Source organism: Zalophus californianus, chromosome 2, assembly GCF_009762305.2.
Source record: "Zalophus californianus isolate mZalCal1 chromosome 2, mZalCal1.pri.v2, whole genome shotgun sequence".
Classification (NCBI taxonomy): domain Eukaryota; kingdom Metazoa; phylum Chordata; class Mammalia; order Carnivora; family Otariidae; genus Zalophus; species Zalophus californianus.
Genome location: NC_045596.1, coordinates 101,090,178 through 101,109,403, shown reverse-complemented (window position 1 = coordinate 101,109,403; position 19,226 = coordinate 101,090,178). Strand labels below are relative to the sequence as shown.

The 19,226-nt window shown below is 37.2% G+C and overlaps 1 protein-coding gene across 1 annotated transcript in view; it reads right to left on the bottom strand.

The window, feature by feature from the left end:
• The window catches only part of KIAA1109 (KIAA1109 ortholog), a 203,457-nt gene extending 185,013 nt beyond the window's left edge, over window positions 1-18,444 (bottom strand). Inside the window, 3 exon segments of the mRNA XM_027600626.2 lie at window positions 1,561-1,690; window positions 16,461-16,547; window positions 18,233-18,444. Of these exon segments, the coding sequence (XP_027456427.2) occupies window positions 1,561-1,657 (97 nt within the window). The 5' untranslated portion in view covers window positions 1,658-1,690; window positions 16,461-16,547; window positions 18,233-18,444.
• Window positions 18,445-19,226: the final 782 nt, after the last annotated feature.

Here is a 19,226-nt window from a genome sequence, read left to right as displayed (position 1 = left end):
GTCATTATTTTTTCTTTGTAAAAGGTGTTTTGTTTTTTTTACTAAAGGATAGTTGACACATAATGTTACATTAGTTTCACGTATACAACATAGTGATTTTAATATGTCATTACATTTTAAATTTAAAGACATTTTGTGCTAATTTTTACTGTAAATCACTGTGTCAAGAGCAGGTTATGGTGGGCCACTCAGAAAGGTTAAGAGGTATTTGCTGAGAAAGTATGCTTCCAGTATTATACAACCTGAGAATTGTGGCCTTTTCACTGCATCATGTTCCCCAACCCCCTTCAATGTCATAAGGCCACTTAGTAAAACAGCAAGAGTAAACACCCTTAATTAAACTAAAAGAGAATTTTCAATGCTGCTTTTATGCAATTCTACTTCATATGAATGTTCTGCATTTCATCTTACTTTTTTGGCTTTACTCAATGATAATTTATAATGGCTCACTTCTGTCAATTAGAAAAAATAGAACTCAAAGTTTAAATGGTAATCCAATCCTACATACAAATCACAAATAATAATTCCTTCTATACACATTTCACCTCTACCCATTTCCTTACCACATATCCTGTGGTGTCATGAAAGAAGCATAAGCGTGCATGCAGAAAAAAACAGCTATGTTACCTGTATAAGTTATTTAATCCTTATGGGCCTCAATTCCACAAGTTAAGAGTCTGCTGCCTTCTTAAGTTTGCTCTGAGCATTAAGTGAGATGACATATGCAAAATGCCAATGATATGTGGCACACAGAAGATACTCAATAAACATCATTACACTCTCTTTCCCTCTTACTCCATCTTACCCTTTCTATTTACCCCTCTACCTTTCTAATTGTTATGCTGAAATTCAAATTAAATACTGTTCTTCCACAAAAACTGCCTGGACAATAACAGCCTACAGTATTCTCTCCTTTCCTGATTATTATTTTGTATTTCCCCCTATTATTTGCTCATAGTCATTCATTCACTCATATTTCCCCCTTCTCTTTGCCACTGATTTATACACTGTTTTTTTATTATGTCTATGAACCTAGAAAGCTTCTGGAATAGTAGACAAAAAAAATTTTTTACTGGCAGAGCTCCATGTCAAGTATCTAAGGAGTGAGTAAAGAGATGAGATTAATTAGGCATATACACTCTATTTTGCTATAAAATATATATACCACGGGGATTTATTATTTTTAAAATAAAACAAACGTGTGTGTGTGTGTGTGTGTGTGTGTGCGCACGCGCGCACACGCGCGCACGTGCACATGTGTTGAGATGCAGGGGGACAGTGAAGGAGTGGACCTGAGACAGGAAAGATAAGCTAAGTACGATGTCTTTCTTCTCCTCCCACCTCCCCTAAGTCAGACAAAGAGGAAGCCTAAGAAAAAGAGCCCTTCAGAGCACTTGCCAGAACAAATATTCATAGAAACATAGATTAAAACCTTTTTTCCAAGAAATAAACCAATGGTATTGTAAGCATTTCAACTTCAGCTAACTACTGCTTAAAATTTGGCAGTTGTTAATCCATACATAAAAAACAATAAAGTGTAAGAAAATATTTTCTACTTACCAACAAGGAGCCAAACAACATTGGAATTGTGTTCTGTTAGAAAATCTTCTAACTGAGTGATACTAGGAACAATACTCTCATTCTTCCTTTGATCCATTACTGAAGTTTCTCCAGACCAGCATCTAAAGGCCTAAGAGTTCAAAAGTTAAATTTAGAATCAGAGATTTATTAAACTGCAAGGTAAATTATGTAAGGGAGAAAAAAAGGTGAATTTAATAAAAGTGAAAATTCATTAAACCCCATTCCAGTTCCTTCAGTAAGAATGAAAAATATACAACAAACAGCAACAAAGCACGTCCACATTTCTATATAAAATGTAAGACAACATATCACATTTTTAGTGTCCTGATTTCACCATTCTAAGAATGAGTAGAGACTTGGGCTCAGTTACCATACTCTGGCTCCAAATATGAGGGACATAATTACTAAATCTAATCAAAGATATTTATCTCAACAATAAGAAGTATTAATGATCTACATTAGACAAATTCATCTACACTTGTCTCAGAAGCTGCCACTAAATGTTGTATTTATATATTAACTTATATTAATCCTTCTTAACCTCCATCAGCTCTGTATTTCCCATTGTTCCATGGGGAAACAATCTTCCTACTTTGGATTCACTCTGAGTAGAGTTTGGACAGTAAGCAGATTTCCTCCTATCAGATGCAACAAACAGCAACAAAGCACGTCCACATTTAGATGTATTGAGAAAGAGTTAGATGAACTGAAGAGTAAAAAGTGAGGAAAGAAGTTCTTATTTTATGATCGAAGAAACAAGAAAATTATCCCTCTGTTAAAAACTCTCTCTCATGTTAATACAGCATTAACATGACTAACCCAACCTACCTATAACAAAATTATCTTGTGATAAATCAGAAAAAGGTAAACAAAACAAAACAACAAGAAAAACGAGCCTTAATCACAAAGAGAGATACATGGTTAATGATCATGTAAGGCAAAATAGCATAGGTGATTTTACAGAAAACTAGAAAAACAGATTTTAAAACAGGAAGAATACATGAAAACAACTTTCTAGTTGAAATTCAGTACAGCTGATTTGTCAACTTCCTAAAAATGTTCTCTACTCACCAGAGTCCTATCTTCAGAGATCACAAAACAAGTTTAAAAATTGGGTTAGACAACATTGCCAGATTACAATGTTTCATATTTCTAAATTGTCGAAATGTTAGCAATTCAGAGGCAAGTTAAACATCTCTTTAAAAAAAAGAAAAAGAAAAGCTTAACAACAAAATGTTTATTAGTAATAGTGATAGGGAAACCTAAGGGTAAAAGAACCAGAAAAAAATGTTTAAATGTTTTCATTTTTCAATAACTGTTTTTTCCTACAGTTTAGAAAATGAGTAAAAAAATGTTCTCATAGTGAACAGCTTGGTTGCGGGGTAGGGAAAATGAGTGCAGATGGTAAAAAGGCACAAACTTCCAGCTATAAGATAGTAAGTTCTGGGGATATAATGTACATTATGGTGACTGTAGTTAGCAATATTGTATTATATATTTGAAAGTTGCTAAGAGAATAGATCTTAAAAGTTCTTCTCACAAGAAAAAAAGTTATAACTATGTGAAGTGATGGCAGTTACTGTGGTAATCATTTTGCAATATATATTTGTATCAAATCATGTCGCGCACCCTAATATAATATTATATGTCCTTTATATCTCAAAACTAGAAAAACGTGTTCTCATACTTCTCAAAGCTTTGAAAAATATGTCAACTGGCAACTTAAAATTTGGGGGCTAGCTTTACAACATGAGCTTCTCTTTCTTTCTTCCTTTTTTGTTTTAAACTAAAAAAAGAAAATAAGGGGCGCCTGGGTGGCTCAGTTGGTTAAATGTCTGCCTTCGGCTCAGGTCATGATCCCAGGGTCCTGGGAAGGAGCCCCACATCAGGCTCCCTGCTCGTCGGGGGGCCTGCTTCTCCCTCTCCCTCTACTGTTCCTGCTGCTTATGCTCTCCTGCTCTCTGTCAAACAAATAAAATCTTAAAAAAAAATAAACTAAAAACCTAAAAAAATACAAATTTTAAAAGGAAGAAAACACTGAAAAAGTCTTACATTCAAAACTAAAAATAATGGCTTATATGCTACAAAGTAACATCTGTGCCTATTTCATATTTATTGTTACAATTTTATAGTAATCAACATACCACTGCTGATGAAAAGATCACCTACTAACTCCTGGGGATGCTTCATGAGGGTTGTATCCTGGCATTCAGGTTTCCACATAAAAAGGTGATCTGTTTTGAATCAAATCCAAGAGCGAGTGATCTATCCACCAAGAGGATCTAAAGATCTCATCCAAAATCTCTACCACTAACTACTGTAACAACCCACAGCCAAAGAGAGTGAGAAAGAGGGTGTTCAGGTTGCAAAGACAGAAAATTGCAGTATCACAAAGTTTACACTTTTCCAATTATTAGTTAATGCAAAACCTTTAAGAGAAATCAACAGATAAAGGCTCAATAGTTAAAACAACATTTTGAGTATGTACTGAAGTAAAGGCTAAGACTTAATAAAGGCCCTGAGTAAGAAGTAGACATTCTGATGAAAAGGAAGTTAAGTCAAAGCAACAATGGACACAGAGAATCCAGATGGAAGTGGGGCTATATGCTTAGCCACACTGTTTACATGGTACACTACGAATTCCTTAATGGAGAGTAATTAGAGACTGATAAAAGAACCTACTGCATATTCTTCATGAAGCAATTGATGGAATAACAAATCGGTTGTTTTCTCTTCCTCAATCGTTCAGTCTAAAATCCATAAGGTAAAGCACAGTAAGGTAAGCATCTGCATTTAGGGAAAAGATGGACAGGAGTCTCCTCAGCATGGGGGGGTGTCAGAGCCCAATAATATTAAGTATCTGTTTGTGTGATGAAGAGGCTAGTGAAAGAATGGCAGTGTTTCAGGGTATCAAAGCCATAGCAGGACGAGGAGACCATACTTGTAGGGAAGAGGTCAGGCACAGGGTGCTAGAGTCTGAGTGGAAGGAAGAGAGCATCAGTAGTGGGGGGAAGAGGCTGAAGAAGGAGACCAGCTCAAGGTGTTGGAGCCTGAGCAGGGAGGTTGCCTGATGCAGGGTGTCAGAACCCAAGAGGAAAGCATCAGATCCCAAAGAGATAAATAGGGCTTCCATGCAGGAGGGCAATCTGGAGTAGTGTGTTGATGTGGGAGCAGGATAAGGAGGGCACACACCCAGGAAACAGCCCTTGCAGGGTATGGGGGAGGGGGTTAATTAAGTAAACATATTACGGATAATAAAAGCCAGTTTTCTCACTGTTGGAGGATATATAAAGGAAGAATATTAGAATTAATCCCGTGGTGTTTGATAAGAACTAGAGGTATAAGTATAAGTATAAGTAGATACAGAAATAAATACGGCTACAAACATGTATATGTATGTATACACATATGCTCATTAAAAGGTCTGAGAGCAGCAGCACTGCAATTAAAATGAACAGAGAACTCTGCTCCTAAAAAACATTTTCTATCAAGAAGAAACAGGGCTCCTTGAAGAAATGGCTGATTCCACAAATACGGCAAGGAAAGTCAAGATGAGCCATGTTTTCCAGACGGGAAATACCTGAATGATGGGAACATGTCAAAAGGACACAGAAACCAGCTTGAAGAGGCTCCCAGTGGCAAAATCTGGGGCAATTTAAGCATCAAAATAAATAATAGTAATAGATTAAAACCCATTTAATAAAAAGAATCTGTGAGTCCATACCAATATAATCAGTTAAATTTTGATAAGCAACAGGATTCTCATATCATCTCAAAATAACTCCCCTCAAAATAATTATTAATGACAAAGGGAGAAAGAAGAACTTTGTGAATTTAATTAAGGATCAAAGGAAGTAAACACCATCAATATTAAGATAAATCGGAACTGTACACTCCCTTTTTAATTTTTTATTTGATTATAGTTGACACACAATGTTCCGTTCACTTCAGGTGTACAACACAGAGGCTCAACTTCCCCAGGCATTATGCTAAGCTCACCACAAATGTAGCTACCATCTTAATAGAAGAACACAGCCTCACTTCTATGATATTCCCACCAAAGATGCATAACCTGAACCTACTCTATCTTGCCTCTCTCTTCTGATAGATTATGACCAATACAGATTGTTTTATTCATCTTTGTATTCCCAGTACTTGTGACAGTGCCTTGAACACAGCCACTGTTTTCAAGTATTACATCATTTTAAATGGTATTTTTATCTAGTTCATAAGAAAATAACACTGATCTACATGTTTCAACACAAGCTCCCTCAATATTTTCATGATTCATCTATATTCTCTTCATTTTTCCTGAAGTCCATTATATATACTTCAAAACTGCTGTCCACATTAGAATAGAAACTGTGGCAATTATTATTTTAGTGACAAAGAAAAGCATGAAAATGTGAAATGGCTCAAGCAAACAGCACAAACCAGAAATTTATCAAAGTTCCTAATTTAATACCACCACTACTATACCATTTTAGGAAATACTTTTCCAAGAAGATTACTTTTCAAAATGAATTACCTGTAAAATCTTTTCAAATACTACATTCACACTGTTTTATTTCTGCCTCACTGGCATAAAGAAAATAAAATTATCAAACATCTAATACTTCCATTAACACTTTTATAGACAGAATTCCAAATCTTAATTTGGTCCTTCAAAAATAGAGGCCATCATACCAATCAGTACAAAAAAATATGAATATGATAGAAAAATAAGCAAAATTATATAGTGAACTTACAAAGGAAGATAGTATCACTAGAAATGGGAGCAATCACCATTTATCACCCAATAGTCATATTAAGTGAAAATGAGAAAGACTGCAACAACTATATTGGCAAAAATGTGGGAAAATGGTCACTTATACACAGTTGATAGAGGTAAACTATCTTTGGGAAGAATAATTTATCAGATACTATAAAAATGTATATGCTTTAACTGGGACATATCAGTTCTAGGACTTTCTCAGAAATACTCAGGCACAAAAAGATGTTTTTCAAGGAACATCACTGCAGCATTATATAGTATACTGGGAAATTTGAAAAATTGTCAATTAATAGGAAAATAGTTAAATAAATCATGGTATACTCTACTGGGAAATAATATGCAACCTTTCTGAAAGAATGAGATGGCTCTATATGGGCTGATAGAGAGCAATGTCCAGGATGTATGTAATGTTAGCAGGGAAAAAGTAAATTGAGAAACAAAATGTATAGTATTCCACTTATGTTTAAAAGAAAAAAGACTATTATGTATGTTACATGTATAATCCTATATATACACATATGTATATATGTGCACATACATGAAGTGTGTGTATGTGTGTGTGTGTACACTTTTTTAAGTCTGCAAAAACACTAGCAAAGCCATGAGTGGTTACCTCTAGAGAGAACAGTGAGAAAGATTTGGAAGGAAGGAAAAGAATCAGTGAAACAGGTCTTTCACTTTTATTCTTGATACTCTTGGTATTGTTTAAATGTTTTACAAGTGGCATATATTATAACACTTCTATAATTTAAAAAGAAAAAGGGGGAGTGGTGGCTGGAAGACAGGAAATGACAGTTTAGAAGGAGGCTTTTTTTTACCCAAGCATGTATCCCACAGCCTCTCCTTACAAATATGGCCAAGGAATAGGTACCTCCCAACCCAAAAGTAACAACTCAGTCATCTGTCATTCTACCATCATGTCTTTCTTCAGTTCTTAAATGCTTATCTTTTTAAAATATTAAAATGCAAATACTGAGCAATATCAAACTCAAACTTCAAAACAACATCAGAAAGATCAGTTAATACCTTTGAAAAAATTATTTGAATTGAAAGCCTTGAGTGTAAAAAATGGAAGGAAGAATAGCTATACTGTTCTAGAAAGGGGCAGCAGGTAAGCTGCCATCAAGAAGGAGGTAAAGAACACTAAAAGGAAAGAGACTGGGCAAGGGAGAAGGAGACAGTTATCAAAGAAAAACAGTAGAATCAAAAGAGCCTAAAAAGGGGGCACCTGGGTGGCTAAATCAGTTAAGTGTCTGACTCTTCATTTTGGCTCAGATCATGATCTCAGAGTCCTGGGATTGAGCCCCATATTGGGCTCCACACTCAGCACAGAGTCGGCTTGTCCCTCCCTCTGCTCCCCCCTACCCCCGTTCATGAGCTCATGCATGCTCTCTCTCTCTCTCTCTCTCTCAAATAAATAAATCTTTAAAAAAAAATCCTAAAAAAAGGTGTGGCGGGGGCGCCTGGGTGGCTCAGTCGATTAAGCTTCCAACTCTTGGTCTCAGCTCAGGTCTTGATCTCAGGGTCTTGAGTTTGAGTTCAAGCCCTGAGTTGGGCCATTATATGGATTAAGAGCTTAGATTCTGTACTAGACTACCTAAGTTAGAACTAACAGTTCTAACATTATAGCTGTGTGACCACAAACAAGTTACCTAACCTCTCTATGCTCTATTCCCTCATCTGTAAAACAAGAACACTAACAGTACCTATGTCACAGAGCTGAATAGTGAGAATTGATGAATTCATATATGTAAAGCATTTAGAATTGCACCCAGCACATAGTAAATAATACACTGTATAAATGTTTGTTAATGGCAACCAATGCTTTAGTGTCTTGCTCATATACTGTTGGCATTCACCTCTACACAAGAATACTGCTCATTTTGAACACCTGTAACATCTTCCTGAGGACTGCTTTTTGACTGCAGAAACATCTCAGCTTATTATCAGGACAAGCCAGAAATGCCAGAGTTAATGTCAATGATGGCTCGCAAAGTGTTGGATGAACACCTGCAGCTTCCTTGCTCTTAGTTTGGGATAACTCTGAGGAGTACTTCATTTGGTCTCCAAGAGTTCACCAATGGTAGTGAGCTCCAGATGCCCACAGCAGTAACTGCTACAATAATGCCCTTTATTGACTTCAGTCCCTTTCCTTTCTTACTTCCCCATCCTCTACCAGTGTTTCCTATGATCACTTCCCAAATAAACTACCTATACTTGAATCCTTACCCAGGTTTTGTTTCTGAGGAAACCCAAACTAAGGCACTATTTTTTTTTTAATTTGTTACTAGTCCTATTAAATCTGAGGACAGTTTCTTTTACATAGAAAAAAAAAGATTCTGTACTTAAAGAGATCATGAAATCATACGATTTAAAGGACACAATATTAAATATTTAGTATTTTTTAAAGTTAGCTTTAATTCAGGGCATATATATATATATATATATATATATATATATATATGCTGGGTTTTGGAACTGGGTTTTGACAGAAAGAGAAACATTTCCTTCATCTGAACAGGAAGAAAGAGGAAAGGAAAGACCCAGATATGGGGAGATTTGGTGACAGAAAGATGAGAGAATCTGATGGCTTCTATGTAAAAAGTCAAATTCATATTTATCTAAAACCTCTTCTATTTCATTCCATTTTTTAAAAAAATTATTATTACTCCCAGTTTTTTGGCTCTAATCCCATTACTTCTACAGTTCCTGTTCCTCTTCTATTTTTCTTCATCTTTAATTTATGTTTATAATGGCTGTCAGAAGAATGGATCTACGGTGGTGGATGAGAGGGCCTTCATCACCACAGCTTACCCCATGTCCTCCAACTCCACTCTACCTCAGCAATAATCATTTGATCAGAAAAGGCGAGTGGGAGGAACTGGATGATTTGTGCACCTGCCCACAGCTTCTCAAGAAAACCTCACTGCACTGGTTAACCTTCTTCCAGGGCTGCATGACTCCTCTAAAAGAGATATCACCCCATAATTTGACAAAGGATTTCAGAAGGAAGGTTATCCTATATCAGGTTTAAACTGGAATAAGTCTATACATTACATACAATGTGAAAAGACCTGGTTATGAAGAGCCAGAGCTTTCTCTGGAACTGTCATGGGAAAGTATATATTTGATTTTGATTTTTTGGAAGAACATACTTAAGACAGTTGCATGATAATGTAGGGCTTTTTTGCTTGTTCATTCAATAAATATGTATTGAGCTTAAAAATTCTACAATACAGCAGGCGCCTGGGTGGCTCAGTTGGTTAAGCGTCTGCCTTTGGCTCAGGTCATGATCCCAGGGTCCTGGGATCTAGTCCTGCATCAGGCTCCCTGCTCAGTGAGGAGTCTGCTTCTCCCTCTACCCCTCCCCCCTGCTCGCTCTCTCTCTCTCTCTCTCGCTCTTTTTCTCTCAAATAAATAAAAATATTTGGGGCGCCTGGGTGGCTCAGTCAGTAAAGTGTCTGCCTTCAGCTCAGGTCATGATCCCAGAGTCCTGGGATTGAGCCCCGAATCGAGTTCCCTGCTCAGCAGAGTCTGCTTCTCCCTCCCACTGCCCCTCTCCCCCAGCTCATGCTCTCTCTCTCACTCACTCTCTCACAAATAAATAAATAAAATCTTAAAAAAGAAATTCTACAATACAGCTAAGGAGTTCTGAGTGTTAAATTTAAGATTTGGAATATTTACAATAATCTTTAATAGGATGTCTGGCAATATAGAAAATGCTAAAGAAAGGCTGTTTGAATGACTACCTGTATCTTAGCAGTTATATCACATTGTAATTATCACTTTAGAAGTCTGCCCCCCCACTAGACAGCTGTTCTTAAGGATGAGTTTGCCCTACTCATTGAAGTGCCATATCCAACCACATTCCTGTATACAGCAGTCTCTCAATACTTGTCTCAGAAATGAATGAAATAAATACATCATTATAAAAAGTACATAATTATGAACTATTGCCAAAAACAAGTATTCCCAATATACCCAGAGCCAAAGAGAGTCCTAAATGATCTTTTCCACTCTCAAGAAAATCTGGTTTTCATTTGCTTGAGTTTAAGAAGAGGATATTCAACTTTTTAATAACCCAATGCCAAATGTAACAAAAATGTGAAAAAAGTTTAATTAATTTCAAATCTCTCACACAACAATGAAGCCACAATTCTTTGGATAAAAGTTGTTCACATATCTTTAGACCATTATATTAAAGTTCTATGGATTTAATTACAGTTCCTTTTCTATAAAAGAAATTTCATGGGTTTTAAGAGTTGAAAAACCAACTTTATAGTTCTCCTTTGAACTTCATCAACATTGATATTCTGTTCATCATCAGGTAAAATTAAACACCTATTAGAACATACTGCTCATCTCTACTATGGCATAATGACATCCCAAAACAAAAGTAAAACATAAATCAGATCAGAACATTTTTATCCAAAATGAAGTTTCAAGAATGATTAAAACATCTGAGCTATTCATTTTAGAACACTGACTAGAAAGAATCACTCCAGGTCCCTTTCAGTCCCAGGATTCTATGTGCAACTAACACAATTCATTATTAACTAAGTCTAAAATCCAACAGAATTAAGTAGTAAAATAACATTCTATCAGAAATAACAGAAATCATCTGGTATCCTGGAACTAGAATAGGCTTTAAAACCAGATATGAAATGGAAAGCTCGCTCCATCCCTTTAATTCCTTCCTTAGCCATGATAAAGCTTGAGCAAGTTACTGCATCTCAGAGTCTGTTTCCACATGGCCATTTCTTCCTTGAAGAGATGCTGAAGGCATTAAAAACACAAAGCAAACATAAAATTCACAGTACAGTGCTTGACAAGAAACACAACAGTGGTAGCTAAGCTACTGTTATTAATGTTCTTTAAAAAAATCAGCTTTACTGTAACTTTTGCCTCTAATGTGAAATAAAATTTTGTTACATTGTATACATCATGTAAAAAAAATCAGCTCAACAAAAAAGGTGAAATCTAAAAAAAACCAAAACAAACAAAAAAAACAATAAAATGCATACCAGGCCTGCTTCTCCCTCTCCCACTCCCCCTGCTTGTGTTCCTGCTCTCGCTATCTCTCTCTCTGTCAAATAAACAAATAAAATCTTAAAAAAAAAAAAAACAATGACTAAAAATGCATCTCATTCCTTACAAGATATAAGAAAAATACATATATGTAACTAAATAACAGAATTTTACAAAAAAAATTAGTTGGCATAAATATCAAGAAAGTATTACATTAATATGAATAATATAGTTCTACAAATACCAGTGAGCATGATTCTTAGAAGCAGATCAAATACCAAAATACACTAGCCACCAGGCAACTATTGCTGAAGAAATATTCAGATATGGTGAGTGACAATTCAAACGCTACAAATCTGCAAATTAATGTACTTTTTAACTTTGTAATCTATGCTACAAAAATGGTTCTTTATACTATGTATGGAAGAATTTTTAACATCTAAGAAATCATATCATTCAACAAAAATTTTGCACTTTAGGAAAGGTGACTTCCACAGCTAGAAATTTATGCTGATTTACCTAAATACTTAATAGAAGCAAAAGCAAAACAAAACCAATCTCTTAAAAATCTGTAGAAAACATATCTACTAATAGGGTAAAAAGAACTGACTTCGATCTCTCCAAACCTAGAAGAAACCATGATTTTTAAATATAACCCACTTTTAATAGTCCATCAGAACTAATTACTACCTTCAACATATTCCTTGATATGGTCAGTAATACAAAGAGATCAACAGTAACTGCTTAATCCTCCCACTTCTACATTCCATACACTGGTTGTGGGGTTTTGTCTTCATTTTTTGTACTGACTAGTGAACACACTGTCCAAGTTTTATTTTAATCAAGAATTCAATATATCACTTTCATTTTGATTAAAAATACAGCCATTTATTTGTGTAAAAATACAGCGAAGGTATAACGCTAAAAAGCACCAGCAAAGTAAAATTCTATAGGATTTTTGTAATAAAACTATTTCCATTTTCCTATCTGTCCCTTAAGCTATGTTCTACCTTATGTCATGTCAGTCAGAAAACCCTCCCAAATACATATTCAAACCACTTGCCCAACAGAATAGGGTCCTGGATGTGGGGAGAAGGAGAATGAAACTTGCAACATGTGTTTACCAACACTCTCATCATATCAAGTACAAAGAAAATGTTTTTTAATAGCGTGTTGCTACCCAAAGAGCCCACAAGATCCATTTAGTAGCCAATTCCTGTGAGCGGAGAATTGCCACAACTGAAATTGAACTTTCATGTAAATAAAACAACAATATATGATTATACAATACTACTGGTTATATCAGAGACAGCATTTTAAATGGATATGGGTAGAAAAAAATGGATATAGAAATATACTTTACATATACATAAAAAGTGACAAAGTACAATAACATCAGTAATCTAAAGTTTAAGCTTTAAATATTTTGGTCAATGTTCTCCTACTCTTTGAAATGTTCATTCCATGGTATTAATTCACCATTAAAATAATAAAAATATAGCTGCCATAACAATGGCTGTAACATTTATTCAATGCTTGCTGTGTGCTAGGCACTGTTCTAAACACTTTATGTGTATTTACTCATCTAATCGTCACAAATAACTACTCATTTACAATTCTCCATTTTACAGATGAGAAAACTATGGCATTGAGAAGCTAAGCACAAACACAATTAATACATGGCCTCAGTAATTATCTCTTCATTCTCAGTTTCTTTATATGAAAAATGAGATCCTTCCTCCCAGCTTTATATTTATAAGCTAATATGAATGCTATCAAAATTCATATTTTGTTATAAAAAATTCATATTTTGCCCACTATGGAATTTTTTTCTTCTAAAAGGATCCTCCATTAAATCAAAGGTCAACAAGCACTTTTAAAAATAACCCTAACTGGTAGCACGTTAAGTTATGGAGCCTGATTAGCAGGAAAGAAGGCCAAATTATAAAGTGAGCAAAATCTGACTCAACCACCTCCCCAATTTTCTAGAACCTCTGTCTCACCTGGTCATAAAGGCTATATTTTTGTACTTTGAAAGAGCTTATTTGACCCTAAAGAATGTGACAAGTGATAAAAGATGTATGGTGGTTTTATAATGTCTAAAAATTCCTTAATATTTCTCCCTTCAAGAGGTCAAACTTAATTATTTCCCTCTCAAGTGTGGGCTGGACTTAGTGATACAGTTCTAAAGAATATGACAGAAGCAATGGTTAGTCAAAAATGGCATCACAGCTTCCTCCTTGCTCTCTTAGATAATCTGTTCCAGGGGAAACCAGCTGCCTTGTTAGGACACTTAAAAAGCCCTGGAAAGGTTCACATGCTGAGGATTTGAGGCCTCCAGCCAACAGCCATGTGAGTGGGCCATCATGGATGTAAATCCTTCAGCGGCAGTTGAGATGACTGAAGTCCCAGCCAAGATTTTGGCTGCAACCTCCTGAGAGACCCTAAGATCGGAGGAAACCAGTTTACACACTCCCAAATCCAGATCCACAGAAATTGAGATACTAAATATTTTAGACCACTAAATTCAGGTACAATTTGTTACTCAGCAATAGATAACTAATACAAAGTATGAGAAAAGTAATTTTGTAAGATATCTGCAAGTTATCTCTACCCTAATGGTTCATACCTGTCAGGTTAAGCTAAACTACTGCACTCTACTCTCCTCCAACTTATCAAAAGATGAGGAGTAATAACACACCAAGAAGATTACCAATCATACGAGTGAATCATTTCCTCTCCCTACTATAAGTGGGAGTCTCCTGGATGAGCTCTGTGGAGCAACCTCTACCTTGCCTCCTACAAAGGAGGATCTGTATCCATAATCATCACCACCTCCTTAACTCCTATCTCAGTAGAAGTCTATCTAAAGTACCCCTGACCTGCATCCTCATATTCCATCCCTTCCAGCTTAGTAGTGATTAATTATTCTCCCTCATTCCTGTCTTCAAATTTTATTTCTGATGGTTTTTTTATCCTCAGCAAATAAAGATTATAAATCATATCACTCATACCTTTAGAAAACAAAAACTCTCTCTCAAACTTGTATCTCTAGCTATCCTCTCTCTGTTCCACTTAAAACCAAACTTTCTGAAAGAGTAAATGACATTAGCTATTTCAATTTTCTTATCTCTTACCCAGTGTGAACTGGCTCCACATATATAATTGTTCTTACTCAGGTCAACGACTTCTTGATGTTCAATGGATACTTTTCTTGTCCTCATTTTATTTGATGTCTCAAAGATGCTTAATATTCATTCCTTTTCTCCAAACTCAGTTCTTCCATTGACTTCTGTGATTCTCCTGCTTCCTTATCTACTCACTCATCTCCTTTGAAGTGTGTTTTCCTTCCATCTGATTTATTAGTGTTCCCCATCCTCATTTCTCTTCTTTTACTCTACATTTTTTCCCTGAGTGATCTCATCCAGTCCCATTGCTTTTAACCAGCAACTATAATCTGAGACTCCAAATTGTATGTCTCCAGCTAGGTGTTCTTAACTAAGATCCATATATACAACTTCCTAATGACATTTCACAGATGCCTCATAACAACCCCAAACTGATCTTCTCCAGCCATGTTCCCCAATCTACTGTTCTTTGTATACTGCCATAGTAAATGGCCCCAGAATCCACTCAGTTTCCCAGAATCCACTCAGTTTCCCAAGCCAGATATCATATAATTCAGTTTGCTTATCTTTCAAATATTTATTAAACATTAATTACGTGCTTGAACATGACAGTGACCAAAAACTTTCCTGACTCTACTTTCCCTCAAGCCCACTAAATCCTACCCAGTGCATCTCCTTTGCATCTATCTAATCCATCTCCATCCATAATTCCCACCTGCATCACTGTACTTCTGGTTCTCATTTGCCACCTGGATTATTACAACAGCCTCTAAATGATCACCACTCTGCCAAGTTCATCACTCTCCAATTCATCACCAAACTGTTGCCTGACCATGTCACTTGTACTTGTTATTTACAAATTGCCTGAAATTTTCTCAAATTAAAGAGTTAATTTTCTTTTTTTTTTAATTTTATTTATTTATTTGACAGAGAGAGACAGCGAGAGAGGGAACACAAGCAGGGGAATGGGCAGAGGGAGAAGCAGGCTCCCCACTGAGCAGGGAGCCCAATGCGGGGCTCGATCCCAGGACCCTGGGATCATGACCTGAGTTGAAGGCAGACGCTTAACGACTGAGCCACCCCCGTGCTCCTAAAGAGTTAATTTTCTTAACATCTCATGAAATTTTTTAAATTTCAACACTATCATTAACATGAAAAAAAATATGCTAAAATGAAGTCTATAAGAATCCTAGTGTCCCACTGTACCTTAAAGTAGCACTAGTGGAGTACCTTCATTTATTCACTGAAATTATGAAAGACTTATAAATACAAACATTTACCATATGGGTAGTGCTGTTTTCCTAGTCTTTTACATAAACCAAAAACATCTTTGCATATAAAACTCAAGAAAATGTATGGTATTTCACAAAAATATTACCTTCTAGAAAAAATCCTCTACTCTAGACTCTCCAGGGCCATGATAACCACTATTCTAATACTAAAAACCTGAAATAAGGTATATGGTACTCAATAAATATCAAGGAAATGAATTAAGTTTTTCTTCATCATGTTTAACCATGTTTTCTACTATGCTCCATAGAACTCATAGTAAAAAATATACTTGAGTTCAATCATACCCAGTATTCTGTGAAGAACAAACCAAAAGTCAACTAATTTTCTTCATTTCTTTTTAAAACTGTTTATAACATAGGCAGATTAATGAGCAAGCAAAAGAGGGGAAAAAGTGTTGACACTTGATCGAATCAAGCCAAAGTTCCCCTTGGCTTTCTCCTGCCAATATACAAGCTAAGCACATAACTTAATTGTCAGATATCAACAATTCAAAAGTCAGGTAAAATGAATGGCAAGTCACATTATACAGCCCCCCAAACCCCCACCCCTTGACCATTTAAGCAGATTAAAACACAACTGAAGCAGAAAGTGAGATTTCCTCTATCTCAGCTTTAATTGGAAATTAGATTTTTTAAAAACTTAGCCAAAATATTTACCCCAATTTTTTTTTCAGAGTCTGCAATGTTGTTTTGCTTCCTTCTTATCTTCAGAAGATCCACCTGCAGCGTTTCATCTTAACAAACCTGAAAAGAACATTTAATCAATATACAAGATAGTCTGACTATACCATCATTTTCACCACTTCAGATTAAATTATTTGATTACATGCGTGCAAATGCACACATGTGGAAAGTTTTAATGTTACTCCAAAATTGCATTTCCTTCTTTAAAGTTTCCAAAGAAGAAATACTTCTAAATCTAGAATAAGACCAGTTTCCAAACTACACCATTCCCAAGGTTTCAAAACCACTACAACTACAGTAAGAGCATGATTTGGGTAGTGAGAGGGTTGTAGAGGTCAAATCCTACCTTTAAAACACACTCAAGGGGCACCTGGGTAGCTCAGTCGGTTAAGCATCTGACTCTTGGTTTCAGCTCAGGTCGTGATCTCAGGCTCATGAGATCAGCCCCCCCCCCCCATTGGGTTCCACACTCAGAGTCTGCTTGAGATTTTCTCTCTCTCTTCTGCCCCACCCCCTGGGTGCGCTCTCTAAATAAACAAATAAATGAAATCTTAAAATATATATATACCCAAAGTGTGGCCTTAAAAAAAGTTGTTCTCTCAAACTGTTGGGTCTTTGCTGGCAAGAATGATGCCTCAGTTTCCTTCCAATTCCAAGCACCTGGCACACTACTCATTTAATGAAAACCACTTTGAACTCTTAAGATACTTGGGAGATGATAAAGGGTATTGATTAAGGGATTGTAAACTGGAGTCAGATTACCTAGTTTAAATCTCATCCCTTGACTTTGGACAAGTTGATTTTTAGGACTGTGCGTTATCTATGAAATGATAATAATAAGGGACCTTACATGATAAGATTGTTATGACGGAACATGCATATGAAATATGTACCGCTCAACAATTATGTAAGATAAATGTTCTGGTTAATTCATCTATTTTTATGTTTAATGTTTATGGTTAACTTAGAATAAATCAGCTTCAATGCCATGCAAGGAGTCAAAGCAGCAACATGAAACCAGTTGAAACTTACACGCCTGGACAGTAAAAAAAAAAAAAAAACAAAAAAACCATGATTTCCTTTTGGGGGAAGTTTACAAGAACTCTTTCCATTTAACAAGCGTCCCTAACTTTCTACTGTCAAAACTAAGGCAAATGGAGATGGGAGTTAGTGTTGGGAGTGGGTGGGAGACAATACTCTGCAGAAGCAAAATCAACTTCCCTTCACCTTCCTTTGACCAAAGATAATGTTTCCACTGAAATGTACTCTTCAGTAGTGTAGACTCGGCAAGCACCAATTCAGAATACAAAACACTCCACGCCTGAATTGGAAAGAGGAATTCTAAGGCTCCAGCGCCCCTGGTCAATCGACCCTACGTTAAGCAGTTCGGGTAAAGGCTGTAAAGGCTAAAGCCTGAGCCTGCAGGTGCACTGACCTTCCCGCCCGCCGAGTCCACACACCAGCAAGTGGGCGCCGCCCACCCGCCTTATCACCATCCACAGAGGCCGCTCCCGTGCCCGCGCCCCCAAAAATCTGACTACAATGGCCCTTCCAGGCCTTCCCATTGACCTCCGACACCAGGTCTACAAGTCCCGGTGCTGTAGAAGAAACTAAAAAATGAGTCGACACTGCAACAGACAACAGCGGTGAAGCCAAACCTCCAGACTCCCACCCCGCTGAGTTCCAGAGATGACGGAAAACTGCTGCTCACCCCAACCCTGCCCAGTCCGACCCCGTCCCCTCACCTGGGTGAGCGCCGGGGCGGCCTGGAACCGCTCCGGTCTCTCTCCGAGGGACGCCAAAGGCCTCGGGCAGCGGCAGCAGCGCCGAGCCGGACCCGGCCCGCGAAGCTCTGCCCGCGCCCACAACCTTCTAACCCCGCCACCCCGGCCAGCTGCCACAGGTCCGGCCCGGGGGCCCCAGCCACTGACACACAGGGGCGGAGAAGGATGGGAGGGGTCCCAGCCGGGGCCAGGCGTCACTGCGACTGCGTCAACTGGTAGCGCCATACGTCATGGCGCCGGCACGCCACCCAAGCCCCACCCAGGAATCTGCGGCGTCCCACCCCTTTCCTCTCCACCCCTTTCCCTCCTCCCCGGGCTGGGGGTGGAGTCTGGATCATGAGGCGGAGGTCAGGGGCGGGCTTGAAAAATCACCTGCTACTCATGCAAAGGGAATGTCCATGAATGGCCTTCCTGAAGCCGGCAGACAGAGAAGCACAGAAAAGAACAAAACGCTAACAAAAAGGAGAATCAGACCCGTGCTATGAAGTGAAATGAATCTACTCGGAATAGAGAGTAATACTTTTATGACCTTATCAATACCAGGACTTTGTATGAAATGAAACTACATTGAATCAATTGAGTCTGTTATTGTATTAATGAAAAGTGGTTTGATGCTCACCATTTTTAAAGAGAAAGACTCTTCATATTGTTCAGCGGGTAAACCAAGGCAAACGACTTTCTGGAGTTCGAAAATTATCTCAGATATATTGCGTACTTTTTATGTACGAATTGTAATAGGAAGAGGAAAGTGGAAAACAGTCTTAGCTGTATGGAAGTTTGTGATTGCTTGGGGCAGATGTGGAATATGTACATAAGACACTAGAAATGCACACAGTGATATGCAAGCAATAGCAAACAGAGTGTTAAGCATGGGCCAGGCACTGTCCAAAGCACTTCATATTTATTGATTTATTTAATCCTCCCCAAACCCTGGGAGATAGGTACTCTTATTATC